At 41.3% G+C, this 22,045-nt stretch overlaps 1 protein-coding gene across 1 annotated transcript; it reads right to left on the reverse strand.

Annotated features, from left to right (window-relative positions):
• Nucleotides 1-1,016: 1,016 nt before the first annotated feature.
• On the reverse strand, nucleotides 1,017-20,462 carry LOC140467406 (pepsin A-like). The gene is made up of 9 exons (XM_072563750.1): nucleotides 20,385-20,462; nucleotides 18,500-18,659; nucleotides 13,813-13,930; nucleotides 11,124-11,242; nucleotides 10,228-10,427; nucleotides 9,265-9,384; nucleotides 6,671-6,815; nucleotides 4,191-4,289; nucleotides 1,017-2,027 (listed from the first exon to the last, which is right to left on the reverse strand). Exons 1-9 carry the CDS (start codon nucleotides 20,438-20,440, stop codon nucleotides 1,878-1,880), a joined length of 1,167 nt encoding a protein of 388 aa, XP_072419851.1. The 5' UTR covers nucleotides 20,441-20,462; the 3' UTR covers nucleotides 1,017-1,877.
• Nucleotides 20,463-22,045: the final 1,583 nt, after the last annotated feature.

The raw sequence follows: 22,045 nt of genomic DNA on the forward strand, positions 1-22,045 counted from the left end.
CTGTATCTGTGACTTTTCTCCCTCCTTATAACTGCCGTCCATCACACCCCCTTGCTCTTGTAAATTTCTCATTGCCTCTAACTGTCTCTCCAACCGATCCATTCGATCTGATAGGATTCGGAATGAGTTCCCTGATTCATGCTGTTAATCTGGTCCACAGATATCTGGCTGTCAGATATAAACAGGAGTGTCAGAGGGCAGCACGGTGGCACAGTGGTTAGCATTGCTGCCTCACAGCGCCAGAGTCCCGGGTTCAATTCCCTCTCTGTGTGGAGTTTGCGCATTCTCCCCGTGTCTGCGTGGGTTTCCTCCGGGTGCTCCGGTTTCCTCCCACAATTCAAAAATGTGCAGGTTAGGTGAATTGGCCATGCTAAATTGTCCGTAGTGTTAGGTGAAGGGGTAAATGTAGGAGAATGGGTTTGGGTGGGTTGTGCTTTGGCGGGGTCGGTGTGGACTTGTTGTGCCGAAGGGCCTGTTTCCACGTCGTAAGTAATCTAATCTAAAAAGGTTCTGCTCACTCTCAGAGGCAGCTCTGTGCTCGCTGAGTCAGTGTTGTGCACTAGGCAGGTGGAAATAAAGAATGACTTGGTGATGGGATATTGGCCTGCATGGACCTATTTCAGTTGATCTAATGTGATAAAGGAAAGCTATTTACTGAGCTAACTAGGAGAGTTTTACAGTTAACTAGATATAATTAAATGCATATTAACAATTAGTTACAGGTTGCATTGATGTTATGAACATTGTGTGTTGTGGTATGGTGCAAGGAGAAAATGGTGTGCTTATTTAGAATATTCAGATGTGGCTTAATGTATCTTTTAGGAAAAAGTGAGGACTGCAGATGCTGGAGAGTCAGAGTTGAAAAGGGTGGTGCTGGAAAAGCACAACAGGTCAGGCAGCATCCGAGGAGTGGAGAGCTGATGTTTCAGGCTTAAGCCCTTCATCAGGAATGTTTTGAGCAGATGTACAGAGCAGCCCATCACTGACATGAACAAAAAGTTGTAACAACAAAAAAATGCTTGCAATAGGTGTAAGTTTATTGACATTGTATTTGCTAATGAAGAAAAATAGAAACATTTAGTGTGCACCATCAAGATGAAATCTCACTGCATGATCTTATTAAAAATCACATCAGAGATCATTACTACACTCACAGTTTAGGACACAAATTGACAGAGTGGGCTTCCCACGCATATTTATAAAAGTCAGGCAGGTTCGATAACAATGGACCATGCCAATTACCAATTTGCCACCCCAGCTGTGTAAGCATGAGATCATGTAAAGATCATTTCCCTACTGTTCAGGAATGATTAATACAATTTCATGCAAAAATGTTGATGTGCTTTTACTAAAGCCGTACAGCATGCTTTCCACACACATGTCTAAATTCATCTACAAAAGCAAACATCTAAAATGTAGATGGCTTTTGGCTCTGGAATGTTTATGCTATCTAATGTCCAGAGCAATTAATTCCTAGAGCAGCTAAGTCTTCATTTAGGATTGAAAGCATCAGGGAGGAGAATAAAATTATGAGTGTGACTACGATGCAGTTTATCATCCATGGTTGACAATGCAGATAATCCATTTAAAGCATATTTTCTTGAGCAATGTTATTGGATTTAGAGGTCAGTAATGTGAAGGGTGTACTCAAATTGAATGAAGAGGTTGCAACTAATTGACTGTATTTTAGAGATGTGCCTTCATGTTGTCTCATACATAATCAGATTAGCTTGCCTGCTCTTTAACCAAAGGTCAATGAGGCTTTTACTTAAATTCTTGTTACTGTGTGGTTCCATTGCATCAATCATGACTAAAGAATGAGGGAAGGACTCAAAAAGAATTGGAATGTGCTTTAAATGTAATCTTGGATGATTAAATTAGACGGATTTGGCAAAACCCACACGATTGTTTCCTCTGTCAAAGATGGAATAGTATGGCCCAATGAAGACATCCCCCAGGATCCAGAGTCCTCCAGAAGAGCTTGGAATGTACATGGAGTCAAATCCACTCATGCAGCCATACTTGTCCTGAAAGAAATGCAAATTGTGAGAGTTAGACCCCCAAAATGATTTATCTGCCATAACTAATCCTTCTGTGAGTAAAATAAGCAAAAGATGAAAATGTCTGTCTAGCATTTCTTCTTTTGTGATTGGTCAGAATTAAATCAAAACAGCTTTTGATTAACAGACTGTATCTCCCACTCTCGACATTATTTTGTCAGCTGTAAGTCAAACTGCCAGGTATATATCAAAGGCTAGGGAATTGGTTTAGCTCAATTGGTTGGATTGTTGGTTTGCAGAGCAGTGTGATACCAGCAGTGTGGGTCCAATTCCCATCACTGGCTTGAGGATATCATGAAGGACTCTCCTTTTCAACCTCTTCCCTTGTCTGAGGTCTGGTGGCCCTCAGGTTAAATCACCACCAGTCACTTCTCTCTAATGAGAGAGCAGCCCCTATGGTCTGGTAAGACTATGGTGACACAACAACAATCAGTGGCTAATTTCCAGGTGAAGGAAGGAATGAAAGTTTATGCTTTGGGATCTCAGTTGAGTCCTCACATAAATAGCTTGTTGATAAATATTGAGATAAGAGAAGAAGATTAGATTAGAAAAAAAATCAATTGGCAAATGCTTCTGTCATGGGCAAGGGTGAGTAAAAAGGTTTTGGAGAAACTGAATAAAGGATTAATTATGTTTTATCACTGATTATTAAAAACTGGATTATTGAGAAAAATTGTATTTATATAAAATTTGCTAGAGTTTCTATTTAATGGAGCTAGCAAAAAAGTGAATAATTTGGTCCAACAGTTCTTCTCTCTGTTCAGTGCTACAAACTTTATTTTCCACCATACATTTAAGCATGCACTGTGCCAATATTAAAGATATTAAAGCCCACTTTAAGCATCTGATCCTTTCACCCCTTGGTGCACTGTCACTGCACTGTGCACCATTTACAAAACTCACTGCAGCAAGTTGATTGGAGATGCCGGTGTTGGATTGTGGTGTACAAAGTTAAAAATCACACAACACCAGGTTATAGTCCAACAGGTTGAATTGGAAGCACTAGCTTTCGGAGCACTGCTCCTTCATCAGCTAGTGCTCCAAATTAAACCTGTTGGACTATAACCTGGTTTGTGTGATTTTTAACTTTGTAGCAACTTGACAAGTCTTTTTCAACGATTCACTTCAAACCTCAAATCTTCACCATCTAGATGGAGGTTCATCAGGATGTTTCCTGGTATGGACAAATTGAGCGCTAAGGAGAGACTAGATAAGCTTAGATTGTTTTCTTTTGAGCAGAGAAGACTGAAGGGGGACAGGATTGAGGTGTGTAATGCAATGCGGGGAATGGACAGGGTAAACATAGAGCCGCTGTTCCCCTTGGTTGAGAGATCAGTCATGAGGGGGCATAGTTTTAGGGTAAAGGGCTGGAGATTCAGAGGAGATTTCAGGAAAAACCCTTTTTATTCTGAGGGCGGTGGGAATCTGGAATGCACTGCCTGGGAAGGTAGTGGAGGTCAGAAACCTTACAACCTTTAAAAGATATTTGGATGAGCACATCAAATATCATCACATTCAAGGATATGGGACAAGTGCAGGAAATTGGGATTAGTGCACTCTTAGTGGTAGTTATATCAGTACAGACTTGATGGGCCAAAGGGCTTTTTCTGTGCTGTGTGAATCTGTGAATTGAGAAGGATGGGAACATCAAGTGTGAGGTACAGCATTATCCCCAAGCCCCCTTCTATGTCACAGAACATCCTGACCTTAGATAGATAACATCATCCCTTCATTGTTGCTGACTTAAAATCATGAAAAGCCTTTTCTAACAATAGCGTGAAAATACCTACATCTCAAGTACAGCAACACTTCAAAAAAGTTGCTCACCACAACCTTCTCCAGGGCAATTGAGGATGACAATAAGTACTGACCTTGACAATAACACCTGCATCTGAAGAATTAATAATCTAAAAAACTCTTTCCTTCTGTTGTTAATTGATAAGGAAATAAATTTTTTTCACCATAACTGAGCTTATTCACTCAATCATGTTCAAAACTGGTACAGGCTCATTCATTTTCTGTATAGTTTCTCCGAAAATTAACTGACAAGCAACTTTGCTGGATATTAAAGTCCGAGAACCTAACCTAGCTGTTAAGAATCAACTTTATCAAATTGAAGCAAAAGCGTACCTGGATTGTGTATTCGGATGGAGTAAGGGGATAATCGACTCCATTGATTGTGAAGACTACATTCGGCATGTTGGGCAGATTATTGCAGTTGATGGAAGACTGTACAATCGATGAAATAATTAAAATCAAGCATGAGCAGAGCATTCTCCAAGAATCATTGGAAGAAATGTTTACGAAACTAACAAAATCAACAGCCTCATTATTGAATGTACAGTTGGTCACATCTTAAAAGTTGTCTTGGCTGACATTCCAGCACAAGTGCTGAGATGCTCCTGCAAGTTGTCTGAGGTGTTGGGAGGCTACCTGCACCCTCATTGTGAGACGGCCACCACTAGGGATTTTATCAACAATATCCACTTGCCCCTAAATGCAGGAAAATTGGCCATTAGTTGCTGGGCTTGTGGAGGAGCTGCTGGTGGGGAAACTCAAAACTATAACACTATTTCTGTGAGGAAAGCTAAAACATTTCCATTTTTATTTAAAAATATTGTTTATTTTGGCCTCTGTTTAGGGGTGTAGCATTACTTTTGCAACGATTATTTAACTATATTGAGATAGTGGATATTAACTTAGGATTCAGTGCATGTAGAAAACAGAAGCTTGGTCTTTGAGGTGTATATTTATAATGGTTAGTTGTGTAAGTACAAGCTTGTTATGTTTGTAAAAGTGAGGCCCCAGTTCTGCCCTTTACCAGCAAGCTTTCTGGTGTAGAACAGGTCAGATGTTCGGGCCACAAAAGATGCTCATATCCACTTATTAGAGCCTGCTTTCTAAAGGCATCCTGACATTGCTGCTCCTTTGGACAGGTTGGCCGTAATGGATGCATGGGAACTTCCAAAGTTGTGAATTCCCATCACCCTTCTCAAACCCTCCATGTTTGAAATGGCTTGAAGTTCAAGCTCAGTGGTTAGCATTGCTGCTTCACAGCACCAGGGACCTGGGTTCAATTCCAGTCTTGGGTGAATGTCTGTGTGGAGTTTGCACATTCAGTGTCTACATGGATTTCCTCCAACTGCTCCAGTTTCCTTCCACTGTCCAAAAATGTGTGGGTTAGGGTGAACTGGCCAAGCTGAATTGTCCATAGTATTCAGGAACGCTAGGTTCATTAGCCAGGGGAAATGTAGTGTAATGTGGGTACGGGAATGGATCTGGGTGGGATACTCTTCGGAGGGTCGGTGTGGACTTGTTGGGCCAAATGGTCTATTTTCACACTGTAGGGATTCTATGATTCAACTTTACCCAAGGTCCCAGGAATCCTCAACATAAAATCGGGATCAACTTCATTTGTAGTTGTACTTAGTGCATTTCCCTCTGATTTACAGATGGAGCTAGCAGGTTGAATCTAATAATTCCAGTCAATAATAAATTGAAATTCTTCTGGGCCTTGTAGTTATTTATAAACTTTGGGTGCCAGGGCCACCACTGCTAGTCTTTGAAGTTAATAGCTATGCCTAATGCGATAAAAAATGTTAGCACTGGGAGGTGGGAGATTTCCAAGCACCTGTCTTTGCACTCTGCTCAAAGACAGCAGAAAATTTAAAGAACTGCAGATCAAAAATAAAAACAGAAAGTAGATTTAACATTTTGGGTCCAGTGACCCTTCTTCAGAACAGCAGAATTGGGTAAAACATAAAGGTCCCTTTACTCTGTCCCAGTAGGTTGCCAGAGCCCCAATCTCAAAACAGCATTCAAAATCCACATAGCCTTGGCACAGATCTAATATGTTGAGGCCTCTCAGAGTGAGATTGGCATTATTGGTCAATCAGTGGCAAGATTAGTACTGAAACCCCATGCCTATTGAAGTACTTGATTGAGACTGCCAAGACTCTTTTGATGATACGCTTCTGAGGCCAAACATTAGAAATTTTCTTTAACCCTTTGGTTTTTTTATGTTCAAAATTGGAATGTAAAAATCAGGAGGCTGTAGTAATGTGAGATCTACACTCTTCAGAGTGAATAGCAACAGGCTTTATTGGACAACTTGCTTAGAGCCCAATAACCCAACGCTCCAGGTCTATGGGACCGGATGTAACTTTTTAGCTTTGCTATCACATGTTCACTAACACAGCCTGAGAAAAGGTATGATTCCACCAGAGGCAAATCCCTATCATTACCCATTTTTCCCTCTTGTACTTTATTGTGATCTACAATGCAAAGTAATTAATGAACACAATGACAATAAACATTACTGATTAAGCTTCTAAAGGTTTTTTTAAACTAAAACTAATCTTTTAAACATAGCATAGATTTATACATCAATATATAAATAGCACAAAATAAAAGGTGCATTCAATAGAACTTCATCTGAAAGGGATCTTGTGGTGCAGGGGTATTGGCACTATCTCTGAACCAAAAGGCCTGGATTCAGTTCCATCTGCTTCAAAGGTGTGTAATAACTCTTTTGATCAACTGATTAGAAAAATATCTAGACCCTCCTCTGACTGATTATAAAAATCTACGAAGCTTTCATCAAAGCTTACCTGGCCGTAGTACCCTTGGGTAGCACCGATATATTGTTGGATAGTGCTGATGGCTGTATTGGGACCAGTAAGCAGGGAAGTGCCAGTATCAACAATGGCCTGGCAGCCTCCACTGCAGGCCACAACCTGACCATTGATTGTCACCCTGAGAGAAGACAAGATGGCACTTGTTAATTGAATACCTTCCCTCCACATCTAACATATTCCTTAAAATCACCCCCTCTGACCAAGCGTTTAGTCACGTGTCCCACCTCCTTATGATGATGAGAATTTAAAATCAGAGTGCTCCCCCGTCATCCCTCATAAATCTGCTCAACCATTCAAGAATTTAAATCATTGACCTCAACTTCCCCTCTCCTTGTTATCCCATATCCTAAATTCTCCTGGAACTCAAAAATCCATCAAACTCATGTCATGTGTACACTCACTTGACTGAACATGTACAATTCTTGGGGTAAAGAATGGTAAAGGTTCTTAACCCTTTGAGTGAAGAAATTCCTCTTCCAGTCAAAAATGGAGTGGTAGAGGTCTACAGCACAAATAAGGGCCCTCAGCTCATTGAGTCTGTCCTGGTCAAAAATAATCACCTAAATATTCTAAAATAGTCATCCACAGAGTTTGGATCTCTAGTTCCATACTTCGCAGGCAATGAAAATGTTCTCCCAGCACCTATTCTGCCAGACCTCTCTAAACATTTATGGTTCAATGAGATAACTTCTGTCTTCATAACTTTAGGAACTTGAGTCCACATATTCTCCCCTCAGAGGACAACACTCTGATGTGGTTTGGCATCAAATTTGACATGGTAAAGCTCTTGTAAAATACTTTGAGATGTTTAATGACACTAAAGGTGCTATGTAAATGAAACCTCGTTGTGTTGTTACTGCTCAAACTACCATATTAATGCAATATGAGTAGAGATGATCGAAGGAGGTAAATCTAAATTTAAATCTAATAACAGGAGTGTTTTCCTGACACTTTAGTAGTATTTTATGTTCCAGGATTCTTACAGCGTTTAGGATAGAATCAGCTTGGAGGGATTTTAATTAGCTCAGGATGAGATTTCTGTCCTAACTCATCAAATGGCCATCACTCTCAAACCCTTGCAGTACCACTGAGAGCAGTAGCCACTGCTGCAATTGCATCTGGTCCCCACTGGAGGTCAGCACTAGAGACAAAGGGGATGTTAGCTGAGGAGTTGTGGAGGGTTTTGGTGCTGGTAAACGAATGGGATTGATGGGAGCGGCAACCAATGGCAGTCATGGGGTAAACATTTTGGCATCCTGATTGGCATCCAGATACCTGCTCTACCCCAAGATGAGGTGGAGGTGCTGGCGTTGGACTTGGGTGGACTAAGTTAATAATCAATGAGGTAAAAATCAATGAGCAGTAAGTTAAAAATCACACAACACCAGGTTATAGTTGAGAGTGTAGTGCTGGAAAAGCATAGCGAGTCAGGCAGCATCCGAGGAGCAGGAGAATCGACATTTCAGGCATAAGCCCTTCATATGGTGATCCTGTTGCATCTGCTTCTGGAATTAAAAGTGCTGCAATGGGCCAACATTGGGCTTCAACATCCCTTATTCATAATATGCCTGGAAGAGGGCAGCTCACTTCTGTCTGAAACATATACCTGAAACATCGATATTCCTGATGAAGGGCTTATGCCTGAAACATCGATATTCCTGATGAAGGGCTTATGCCTGAAACGTCGATTCTCCTTCTCCTTGGATGCTGCCTGACTGGCTGTACTTTTCCAGCACCACTCTCTTCCACTCTGACCTCCAGCATCCACAGTCCTCACTAACACCAGGTTATAGTCCAACAACTTTATTTGGAAGTACTAGCTTTTGCAGCACTGCGCCTTCGTTGGATAGCTAGCTACCTGACAAAAGAGCAGCACTCCAAAGGCTAGTGCTGCCAAATACACCTGTTGGACTATAATCTAATGTTGTGTGATCTTATTCCATGATGTTGTGGTTCCATGATGTATTCCATGATGTGAGGTCACATTTACAAATACCAATCCTGAGTCAGTTTTATTTATTCACTCATGGGATATGGGCACCGTTGTCTGGGTCAGCATTTATTGTCCACCCTTGAGAAGGTGAGGGTGAGCTGCCTTCTTCCAGGCATATTAAGAAAACGGGATGTTGAAGTCTGAAGTTGGCCCATTGTGGCACTTTTAATTTTAGAAGTAGATGCAACAGGATCTCCACACCTTTACGCACCCCATAACCATTGTCTAACTCCCCATTCATTCATTTCAATCGATTCATCCTAAAGGACACAGATCAGACAGTTTGGGTACATGGCACATTATTGTCCAAGTATTCTGACTAAATGCACTTGGTGTGCAATACTGTCTGCAATAAGTTTATCCTCAGATGGATTGAATGTTTGCTTTCCCAGCCTGGTTCAATTATCATCTGTAAGGTATCCATTAACTAGTGCATTCTCTCTGTCGCTCAGTGCGTCCATACTTGGATCTGAGCTGCGGTTCATTTCACCTAATATTTCCATGTCAAGGTTATGCCTTTGCAATGTGATGGTTACAGCTTGCATTTCCATTGTGAAATAGGTTGCTCACTTACTTGTCCAGTTGGATTTGCCAGTAACCTTCTTGAGTGACCGGCACCCAGTTAATGTGACCTGTGTAGTGGTTTGGATCAACTCCACCAAAAACAACTTCACTTCCGGACTGACCATCCTGTCTGTAAAAAGAAGTGAATCTGAGTGTTAATTTCAGCAGGGGGCTGCCTGGTATTGAAGAGCATGGACAGAGCTTCAGAAATGCCAGGGTGGTGATATCTTCTGTTTGAGGCTTGCAGAACGTGGTGTCATTAGCCGTTGAAAATCAGACAACATTTCACCCTATTCAAGACAACACGCTCAATCCTCAATGTGCTGTTTGAAATTCAACAAAGCCCTTTTCAAAACGCCTGAAAGAAATTGCAATGATCCAATTTCCCATCTTGGATCGCTCATGCAATTCAAACAAAATCTAAAAGAATTCCATTTGCTCACAAGGATGTACTTAGAACTTTGCTCGAAGTTAGAGACTACCTGACATGGAAACTATTCATTTCGGTTGCTGGAGAAATAAAAAGATGCATATTGTGTTAATTGCTTTAAAAAATGGCTATGTGGTGACATTAAGTTAATCCCCCATGTTACACAGGGTGCTATGCAGGTGAAAGTCAGATAAGACAATCAGAGGGATAGGGTGGACTGTGAGGGTCTTTTTCCTTGGATGGTGATGGCTAACACGAGTCGACATAGCTTTAAATTGAGGGGTGATAGACATAGGATAGATGTCAGAGATAGTTTCTTTACTCAGAGAGTTGTAGGTGCGTGGTACACACTGCCTGCAACAGTAGTAGACTCGCCAACTTTAAGGGCATTAAAATAGACATATGCATGAAAATGGAATACTGTAGATTAGATGGGCTTCAGATTGGTATCATAGGTTGGCACAACATCGAAGGCTGAAGGGCCTGTACTGCTCTGTCATGCTCTATGCTCTATGCAAGTCTACATAAGGTGTGACAACATACCTAGTGAGGTAGAAAGCAAACAGGTCCTGTTGGACCAGTTTCTCAGCCATCATGTTATCAAACACGGGTGTGACACCGGACGAAGCAATGTTTGGATAGGCCAGCCCCAGGATCCCATCAAATGGAGCATAGTAGAAGGTGCTCCCAGGTTCAGTCTCACTTAACCCAAATTCCTGCTCTTTGACAGCAATGTTTGATATCTAGAAGAAAGAGAAAGGCACAACTTGTTCTGAGGAATTATCATGCTGAGAATTATCAATAAACCAGACCATGAATTTAAATGAATGAATACCACAGTAACAAGAAAATTCTAACGTTATGCAATGACTCATCATTACAAATAAAATAGAAAGTCTTAGAGAGAAAATCTGTCGGCCTGATTTGGTCAGTGGGGAGAGGAACAGAATGATCATATCAAGCCCAAGGTGAATCTTTTTCTAAACAAGTCATATCAGAATTGGAAGGTTAACTCTGTTTCTCTCTCAATAAAACTTTTTGTTTTAATTTCAGATCTCCAAGCTATGCAATATTTTGTTCATATTTTGGTTGATTGATTGCTGTTCCTCCAGTTGACACTTTACACAGAGAGAAAGGTCAGTTTTCAGTGTTGATGTAGGAGTTGACAATTCTGAACAACTTTCAGAAACCTGGCACATCGTTGGCTGTTTAGCAAAGAGTCGGGAGATGAGTTATTTCACAGAACCTATCACCTCTGACCTGCTTGGGTAAGCCATAGTGTTTATTTGGCCAGTCTAATCAGTTTCTAGTCAAGTTGAAGATTTGCATCAAATGTTACAAAATATTAATATACAAGGAAGTTACACATGTATAAGCAGTTTTAGAATTTTGACATTATTTGATTATAACATTATTGGTAAAAGTTACAATGTACGTACAGTGACCGTGTCATAGCCCAGGACCCCAGTCATGCTGCCTGAACCATACTGAATGGACAGTGGTTGGTTTGTTGACTGAAACGTTGAGGATTTGCTTGGTGAAAATTTCTTGTGGTTTGCTGTAAAGGTAAACATTTTAATCATTTGGTCATTTAATTTCATAACTGAATCAAGCACAGGTCATCCATAAAAATTGCTGTATAATTGTTTGTAGCACTATTTGTTTCTGTTGAATTGCACACTTATTAAATGAGGGATAGTTCATTCACAAGAAGTTAACATGATTGAATGGACCAACATTTTTTTCCCCACCCACCCCTAACTGTCAAAAACATTGCTCTCGTCACATGTAAGCCAGAGTAGGGAAGGACAGCAGTTTCTTTCCCTAAAGGGTACTCATGAACCAGACAGTTGTTGCATAGACATCGCTAGAATTTTGATTCTGGATTTTTATTGAATTCCAATTCCATCAGCTGCCAAGGTGGGATTTGATCCCAGGTCCTCAGAACATTATCTGGGTCTCTGGATTAATGATCTCACATTAATGCACCACATCCTCACCTCCTTGTTAGCATGAGCAAAAGGACTCATTTGCAACCAGCAATATTAACAAGAGGTCAAAGATCTTGTAGGGCATCTTATCTAATAAAGATCAAGTCACCATGGTCTTACCAGACTCTCTTATTACAGAGAGGGGTAACTGGTGGTGGTTCACCTCTAAGGCAAGGGAGAGCCCTTCATGGTAACCTCAGCCGGTGTGGGAATTGAACCCACACTGTTAGGGTCACTCTCCATCACAAACCAACCATCCAAGTTAGTTGACTTCCAGCATACCATTCCTCATTGCTTGTCAGAATCATCATAGGGCTTGGCGTATGAGCTAGCAGGTTAAAACTATTCGTTAACAGAGTCCCATGAGTTAATAATTGCATTGAAATAGCTCAGATGATCCAGGTTGCTTTGATGCGGGCAACTTTTTATTTCAGTGTGAACACAAAACTTGTCCATTGCCAAAGTGCTTAACAGCCAATGAAATAATTTAAATTATAGTCACAGTTGTAACATTAGAAACATAGCAGCCAATTTGTGCACAGAAAGCTTCCACTAACAGCAATGTGATAATGACTAGATGATTTATTTGTCATCTTTGGTTAAAGGTTAGACATTGGCCAACATACTGGAGAGAACTCCTTTGCTCGTTATTGAAACAGTGCGATGGGATTGTTTTTAATGCGTGCTTGTGTTCAAACAATGTCTCAGTTCAATGTCTCATTCAGAAGACAGTAGCTGTAACACTGCACCATTCTATCAATATTGCACTGGAATGCCGGCCAGATATTTCCTTCTTAAGTCTTTGAAGTGGAACCTGAACTCACAACCTTCTGTCTCAGAGGCACAAATGCCACCAGTTGAGTGCAACTTTGTTGATCTGGTTTAAACTTAATTTCCTGAGTAAGAGCCAATAGAGCCAAAGCATTACTTTTTGTGATATTAGATTATTTTGTCACACATCCTTCATAGACATCATGACCTTGTTGTTATATAATTCTTCTTTCCATTTATCTCAAAAAACTCATCAAGCGGAAATCACAACTATACAGACAGCAAATAAAATATGTATTTTCATTTTGGTGGAATTTCTTATACTTCATAGTGATGAATGTGGAGGCAAGTAGTTCATGAATTCAGCAAGACTAAACCTCACTCTCCCGTCTCCCCTTGGATTACATTCTGGGTGGGAGGACCTATGGTTGACCCTCACACTTTGACACCAATTGAGGTCCTTAAATGGCCAATGAATTACCAAATGGATGGAATAGTGGCAATGTCACTGAGCTAACAATCCAGAACCCTAGGTTAATATTCTGGAGAGGTGAGTTTGAATCCCATCATGGCCGGTGGTGAAGTTTGAATGTCAGTTAAAATAAAATCTGGGATAGACTGCTAACTTTGGTGTCGGCACTGCTTATTTTAATAAAGAACCACCTGGTTCACTAACACCATCTTGGAAATGTACCTGATCTGGCCTTTACCTGACTGCAGTGCCATAGCAATGTGGTTGATTCTTAACTGCACTCTGGTCATTTAGGGATAGGCAATAAATACTGGCCTGAAATAGATAGACTTGTAACCAGTAAAGGGTTATGGGGAAAAGCCAGAAAAGTAGCTTTTCAGAACAGCCATGACTTCATTGAATGGCAGAGCTGACCCGATGGGCTGAATGGCCTACTTCTGTTCCTGTGCCTTATGGTCTTTGCCCTATGTCTAATGAATTGCTCAATGATTCTGTGACTTTGATTGTTCCCTTGCAGCAGCCATGGCCTCCTCCATGGCATTGTTAAGTACAAGTGTCACTAGCCTTTGATTGGCCAGTAGCTCTCTCTCGGCAGGACCTCCACCCCAGGGGCTTTGATTCCACAGGAAGTCCCTGTTGGTGGTCTCTCCACTTCCTGATTAGCTTGACCGTTAATGCTTCAAGAAGGTTCTGCCTATTGAATCAATCAGGTTTGGATCTACCAAATATTCCCTATCCTTGAATCTCTTCAGTTATTTTTGGTATGTTTTGTATGCCCTTTAACTTACGATCAATCCATTGTGTCCTTGGGCCACTCCCCAGCCAGTGCCCAGATCACTCATAATGGGTGAATATGCTGATCAAAAGTTAGGAAGACTATTTAAATTCACTTACTGCATGATTGGCTGGAACAGTAAACTGATGGGACCCAAAGGTTTGATGAACCAGTATCAAAGATGACTGTGAAGCTTTGTGGTGGGGTTCCGATGCTAATTGTTCCATAATAAGACATCTGTAGGAATATTGTAGTTGAAGAAACAAGTTAGACTTGGTTAAAGCTTGTGAAACAATGTTTCAGTATTTATAGACACACTGGGCAGATTGTCTTCTTGCTGTATTGAGGTCTATTGGATGTTCTAAATGATATATGACCAGAATTAGGCCATTTGGCCCATTGAGTCTGCTCCCTCATTTGATCTTGACTGATAGGTTTCCTCAACCCCATTCTCTTGCCTTTCAGATTAGATTAGATTACTTTTTTATAGATTAGATTAGATTACTTTACAGTGTGGAAACAGGCCCTTCGGCCCAACAAGTCCACACTGACCCACCAAAGAGCAACCCACCCAGACCCATTCCCCTACTTTTATCCCTTCGCCTAACACTATGGGCAATCTAGCATGGCCAATTCACCTAACCTGCACATCTTTGGACTGTGGGAGGAAACCAGAGCACCCGGAGGAAACCCACTCAAACACGGGGAGAATGTGCAAATTCCATACAGACAGTAGCCCGAGGCGGGAATTGAACCCAGGTCTCTAGCGCTGTGAGGCAGCAGTGCTAACCACTGTGCCACCATGCCGCCCATAACTTTTGATCTTCCCATTACTTTTTATCCCCTCACTAATCAAGAAGTTATCTATCTCCATCTAGGTGCAATTCATAGAAACAAATAAGATTTGAGGACCCACATATGCCTCTATAGGAATCTGCCCAAGTTTTCTGCATGTGTAGTATCTGGCGATCTAGTACATTCCATTACAGGGACAGAAAGACTTGTACGGTTGAGAACAAAGGTGTTTAGTTTCCCTGGATGCTATTCCAAGCAGAGTGAAAGTTTGTAGGTGGACACCAATGTTACCTATCCCCCTGAAACCATTGCCACCTTCCTGCTGTTGCTGTCTTGTGATTTCTGGCTCACAGTTAAGCCTTGGATTTGGCAAAACTAAAGCCACTTTCCTTAACTTGTATTGGCAAACTTATTCCAATCCGTCAACCTGCTCAGTTGTCTAGTTCCACCAGCCTGTGTACAATGTTCAGTTTTGTTAATGTTAACCTGATTTCCTTACCCCAAATGGTCATCAGATCAAAAAGTCATAAGAAAGCTCAAGACAGCCTGTGTTACTTACTTAACTCATTGATTGTGCTAAACCCTTAATATCCTTAATCCACGCCTTCATCAGTTCAAGCAACGATTTCTTAACTAAAGCTATTTCTCCAAACTTCACAAGTTTGAGTTAGTTCAGAATTTTGTAGCTGAACTGTCACTCCCAACCTCCTGACTGTTTGACACCTCTGTCCTTATCACAGCTGCATTGCCTTCCAGCTTATTGTCATCCTCACTCTCATTTCCAAATCACTTTAATCTCTCGACTCCATGATTTTGCAGATCACAAAATCCACTCTCTAAGGGAATGGAGGAGAAACAGTACTCGAGAACTAAAAGTCTTACATCGGTGTTGTTCTCTCCAACTGATGGAGCAGTTAAAATCGAGTGGCTTGATTTCTGTCCTTTCCCATGAATCTGTTATTGGTTCTTGTGGCATGTGAAGCTTGTGCTGTTATTTGAGGTACTGCCATTAATAAATGGAAGTTGGATTCATCTCAGTGGATGGTCTGTCTCACTGTCCAGATGGGTAGATTTGCTGAGGAGGCAGCACGACCACCAATGTTAAATGTTAAAACAAACCTCACACTAGTTGGGCTGGGAAGAGGGATTGCATCTTCTGGACCCACCCCGTGAACCTCTGTTGCTGCAGGCTGTGAGCGTTTTGCCAAGTCTCTTCCCTCCAGAACTTACCTTGATCTCTGGATGCTGGCAATAGGCAGGTCCCTAATGCTGGCAGTAGGCAGGTCCCTAATGTTGGCAGGAGACCTATCCCTAATGCTGGCAGGAGACCGGTCCCTAATGCTGGCAGGAGACAGGTCCCTAATACTGGCAGGAGACAGGTCCCTAATGTTGGCAGGAGACAGGTCCCTAATACTGGCAGGAGACAGGTCCCTAATGCTGGCAGGAGACAGGTCCCTAATGCTGGCAGGAGACAGGTCCCTAATGCTGGCAGTAGGCAGGTCCCTAATGCTGGCAGGAAAGCACTGGGCTTCCCAGTCTTCACCCTCTGTTCGCTCCTGTAGCTATTCCACCCACCAACCAGCTGCTGCTAACTGCCGTTCAGCCCAACAAGCCCCCACCGAGCCGCCAAGTAGTAACCCACCCAGACCTATTCCTCGAACCTATATTTACCCCACACTAATGCACCTAACCTACATATCCCTGAACACTATGGCAATTTAGCATGGCCAATTCACCAAACCTGCACATCTTTGGATTATGGGAGGAAACCCATGCAGACATGGGCAGAATGTGCAAACTCCTCACAGGCAGTCACACGAGGCTGGGGTTAAACCCTGAGTCCCTGGCGCTGTGAGGCAGCAGTGCTCACCACTGAGCCACAGTGCCACCCCAGCAGTTCAAATCAATTCAAAAATCCTAGTGCAGCGAGATCTGAAAACTTATCTGCACAGGCTTTCTGCTGGGAGTTAGAGTCTGCTGTGAAGCCTCTTCTCTGTTATTTTCCTCTAACTCCTTGACATTCTTTGACTGACATCCACACCATCTCACAGCCCCAGCCCCCCACAAAGACCACCTGAAATTCCAGTCTTTCCATTGCTGTTTACTCTTTGCTGTTTCTCCCCCCCCATCCAAATTATTTAGCAATTATTTTGTCAGAGGCACAAGAGAAATGCAAAATGGAACCACTGCATTGACTTCCCCTTCTTGCTGAAACACTTGCAGGTTATGGCCTAGAGGTATTAATGCTGGACTGTTAATCCAGTGACGCAGCTAATGTTGTGGGGACATGGGTTCAAATCCTGCCAGGGCAGATGGTGGAATTTGAATTCAATACAAAATCTGCAATTAAAAGTCTAATGAAACCATTGTTGAGTGTTAGAAAAACAAACCTGTCTGGATCACTAATGTCCTTCAGGGAAGGAAGGTGCCATCCTTACCCAGTCTGGCCTACATGTGACTCCAGACCCACAGCAATGTGATTGACTCTTAACTGCCCTCTGGGCAATAAATGCTGCCCTAGCCAGCAACAACCTCATCCCCTGAATGAATTTAAAAAAGGTGCGAGTTAATGACCATTTACCAGCAGAAAGTAAAAGTGATTTACCTACTGTTTCTGATTTTCTTTAGGTGTTTAAGAATTCAATTTGATTCTGTTTTAATGCAATATTTTATCCATCGAGCCACATAAACTATACTCTGGGAGATTTGGGGTTGACTCTAAACTCCAACCTACCTAGCAATTAAATAAACGTGGTGTTTGTGGAGGGGGGAGGAGGGTTCTAATAATTTTACTATTGAGTTGATAGTCTAAAATGGATGAAATTAAGCCAGCCCTTCATTGAGCACCTGCCATGACTTTAACTTCCATTAGCTTTAGGAGTAGCAATTATCAAGAGAGGGGTATAACATTAAACATTTCCAACAAGGAGATAGACATAATCCTTCGGACTAAAAGGATCGAAAAGTGTGTGAAATAACTCTTTAGAGGCCAGCATCCCATCACCAATCACCCTTTATTTACAAAAGCATAGCCTTTGACAATAGCCTCTCACTGAGTCAGGTATTCAGTGGCTCAATATCTCTGACATTCATCCCTTTAAGTCAGTCTGGGCTCCCTGATTGGACCAGATTAACAGCCCCAATCAGGGAACTCATTTTCTATGGTATCCAAATGGCTGACCTCATTACAATCACTACAATATGGGAAGAAAGCAGGAAACGGATACTGAGTTGGGTGATCGGCTATGATCATACTAAATGGTATGCAGGTTGGAATGGCCAAATGGCCTACTCCTGTCCCCTTTACTTATTCAGTTGTGGACCTGGCCATCACTGGCTGGACAATATTTATTGCCTGTTCCTAGTTGCCCTTGGGAGGGTGGGGATGATCTGCTTTCTTGAACTGCTACAGTCCACTAGTTTTGGGTTAACCCACAATGTCCTTCGGGAGGGAATTCCAGGTTTTGACCCAGCAACAGGGAAGGAATTGCGATATATTTCCAGGACAGGGTGGTGAATGACTTGGAGGGGAACTTGCAGATGGTGTTGTCCCTTGTATCTGCTGTTATTGTCCTTCTAGATGAAAATGGTGGTGGGTTTGGAGGGTGCTGTCTGAGGAAATTTGGTGAATTTCTGCAGTGCATCTTGCAGGTGGTACACACTGCTGCTACTGAATGTCGGTGATGGAGAGAGTGGATGCTTGTGGATATGATGCCATTAAAGCGAGCCACTTTGCCCTGGATAGTGTCAAGCTGCTTGAGTGTTGTTGGAGGTACAACCATCTATTTTTCTATGTTGTCACCAATCTTAAATTGCCTTAGTTATACCAAAAATAATATTCTGTGCTCCCAGGAACAAGTGAGGTCTACTGCCAAATTCAAGAGGGAGGGCTACTACTTGCCAGCATTGCCACTCTAACCTTCCTTTTAGCTAGACTCCCACTGGGGTTGTGAAATTGTCCCTAAATGTCCTCCTGGACTTGTTCCTTTCCCCACAGTGAGGACTACTTACATCCAGGTAGTTTATGAGTGGGTCTGTAGACAAGGTCTGCCCATTGAAGTAGCCTGCATATTTGGAGTATGGATTGTATCGTTGTTTCTCCAGTAAATCACCAAGAAGCCCACGATCTTCCAGAGCCTGCCGGGCAGATTTACCCTTCGTCAATTTAACCCTGTGAAGAGAAACAGGACAAACTGTCGGGCTTAAATCGATACTGTGAGCAACCGACCTAGCTCTTTTAGTTAATCTACAGGATGTAGTAACAATGGTTAAAAACACCAGAGACACAGAGTCTTACAGAAGCAGACCTTTCAGTCCCACCCATCCATTTCCTACCAGGTTTCCCAAACTGAAATAGTCCCATTTGCTTGTATTTGGCCCATAACCCTCTAAACCTTTCCTTACTATGTACTTTTCTTTTAAATATCTTTTAAATATTGTAATTGTAGTCGCCTCGGCCACTTCCTCTTGCAGCTTGTTATACACATGCACTACCTTCTGTGTGAAAAAGTTGCCGCTGATTTTAACCTCAAGTCTACTTTCCTACATATCCTGATAATCTTTGATCTCCATGGTAATCAAGAATCCATCTACTTCAACCATAAAAATATTTAAAGTTTCTCCACCCACTGCCTTTTGAGAAAGGGAATTCCAAAAACTCTCAAACTGTTAAGAGAAAAGATGTTTCCTCATCTCTTTTAAAAGGGTTATTTTTAAAACCCGAGGTTTAGTTTCTCTCGTAAGAGGAAATATTCTTTCAACATTCACCCAGTCAAGTTCCTTCAGGATCTATTACGTTTCAATTAAGTCACCTCTGACTTTTCCAAACATCAGAAGATACCAAGAAGCAAGAAAAAAATTTTAAAAATTGATCCCTGATTGCATATTCCAGAGCAGTTCATAAAGATTGAGTGGGTTTGAGAAACACCATCATTGTTGCTAGGTAGGCCAATACAACTGTCATTTTGCATGTAAGATCTCACAAATTACTGTGCGAAAAATGATGAAGAATCCTAGCTTTTATGCTGAAGCTAAAGGGAAAGTATCAAGAGAAAATATTGCTAGCACAACATTTTGCTCATTTACATTGTTAAAGGTTCAGTTTATTTCGCACTTTGGATATAAGTCATGAAAACTGGGAAAGCATGGACTATTTTAGATGATGCGACAACAGTTGTATATCCTTAACATTCTTTCAAAATTACCTCCCATTTAGAGCAGAGAACATTTGCATTGAATGAGGAAAAAATAAAACATTTGATTTATTGTAGTTACATGTACCGAAATGCAGTGAAAAACTTTGTTTTGTGAGCAATAGAAGCAGATCAAAGCAAATAAGGGCACACAGAATATAGAGTGCTTAGACAGTGTGAGGCATGCAGATTACAATGCACAGGAGGTGCACAAAGCAAGATCAACATTAGCAAGACCATGCTGTGTTAGTTACACAAATGCAAGTCTAAGATTCAAGGCTGAGAATGATTTCGATGATTTAATGTTGACCCTATGTTTCTCTCTGCAATGAAAAGACATTGTCAGAAGCAGATGAATAATTAATACAGAAAATGCATCATCTCATGATCCTATTTGGTAGAACGATGTGGAGGTGCTGGTGTTGGACTGGTGTGGACAAAGGCAAAAATGATGCCGCACCAATCCTGTTGGACTATAACCTGGTGGTCGTGTGATTTTTGTATTTGGTAGAAAATGCAGGACAAAGAGACAATATGTATAAATGGAAATTCAGATGCATAGGTTCAGATAAAATAATAGTATCCTATCAAATGAAAAAGTAAACTACTTGCAATATTTAGCAGATTTGACAGCATCTGTGAAAAGAGAAACGGGGTTAATGTTGCAAGCCATGACTGTTCATCAGAACTACTAGATTACTTACCTGACTAAACTCTCAGAGAGCTGAATACAAGTGAGTGCAATGAGCAACCACTTCATCTTGTCTGGTACTTTTCAAGACCTTGGTGAGACTTGTGAGTGCGCTTGGTGTTTTTATACTGTTCTGCATCAACCCATTCCATTGTCCAAAAAGACAAATAATCAATGTTGTTATGTCATGTTTTATTATCACCATAACTAAGTCCTTGTGAAAGGCACATTAAGAGTTTACACCTTACTTAATAATTATCACCTGATATTTTGATAACCAACATTCTTGAGTTTCAAGCTTATTGAGTAAGACCTCAGGACTGATAGTACGGCTATATATATATTTGTAAAACAAGATAATATTTAGTTCTTATGGTTTGAACTTGTACATTGATCAAATGTACTTATCCAGCACTTGCAAAGTATTTTGATTATAGAAAACTGAGCTGTTACAACAGTAAAGGTCACAGATGACAGCTTATTCTTAATATGTAGGTGTGTATGCTTAATGAAGGGGAGGAGATGGCCTATTAATCCAGAAACCCAGCTGATGTTCTCAGTAGCTTGGTTCAAATACCACCATGGTAGAGTTTAAATTCATTTAAAGACAAAGAATCTGGAATTATGAGTCTAACAAAGATCTAACAAAGAAGATCTGTATTTAAATGGCACCTCCTACCCCAAAAACTGTTTTAGAGTCAATTAAGTACCTCGCAAAGTGTAGTCCCTGTTGTAAGCAATGCAACAACCATTTGCATTAATAAGTTCCCACAAACAGAAATGTGATAATCTATATTTTTCGGATGTTGGTTGAGGGATAAATAGTGGACAAAAAAAAACTCTGAACTTCTTTGAAATTATGCAACAAAAACACTTACATTCACCTGCGAGGGGTTCTATTTAAAATGAAATCAAAGAATGCTGGAGAAAATCAGCAGGCCTGGCAGCATCTGTGGGAAGAGAGTGGAGTTAATGTTTCAAGTGTGATGATTCTTCATCAGAGTGAGTGGTCCTTAATGCTCCATTGTCATGGTTTCAAGCTTAGGGGATACTTTTGTATTCTGCTTTCACCAAGTGATCTATAACAAACAAGCTGAGGTCACAGCAAGAACATAGAAGGTTTGGAAGTATGTAAACAAATTGATATTTTAACTGGATGAGCATTAGCTTTAGAAGCTACTTAAAGATAATTGGGAGACTTAACGCATCTCACGAGATCGATGTAGTTGTCCATTCTAGTGAATGGCCACCCAATAACCAGTGAAATCACTTTGCTAATGAATGTTGGTAATTCTTTTCATACTCAACATGTTTCTGCTGGACAGTAAACTCCATTGGCCACCTAAAACAATTCACTAATGAGTCTCTTACATTGTGCCAATGCGTTGTTATCGATATTTTTATAGGAACCTGTTCAGACACGGTATGACACTCCTCTAGAGGAGGTTCTAGAACCTGTGCCTTTTGACCAAGAGATAGAAGTACTAATACTCTCCCACAAGGACCCATGCAAATGTAAAAGTGTCCTTCTTCATTAGAGAGAGGGAATTGAGTGGGGAGATTAATCTGAGGGTCTCCCCACCTCAGGCAAGTGAGCCTTAATGAGGCAAACTCAGCACTCTGTCCAGCAATGGGGCTCTCAATATCCAGGGACCTCTCAGCAGTGGCTTTCCA

This window comes from Chiloscyllium punctatum, chromosome 45 (genome assembly GCF_047496795.1).
Source record: "Chiloscyllium punctatum isolate Juve2018m chromosome 45, sChiPun1.3, whole genome shotgun sequence".
NCBI classification, from domain to species: Eukaryota; Metazoa; Chordata; class Chondrichthyes; order Orectolobiformes; family Hemiscylliidae; genus Chiloscyllium; species Chiloscyllium punctatum.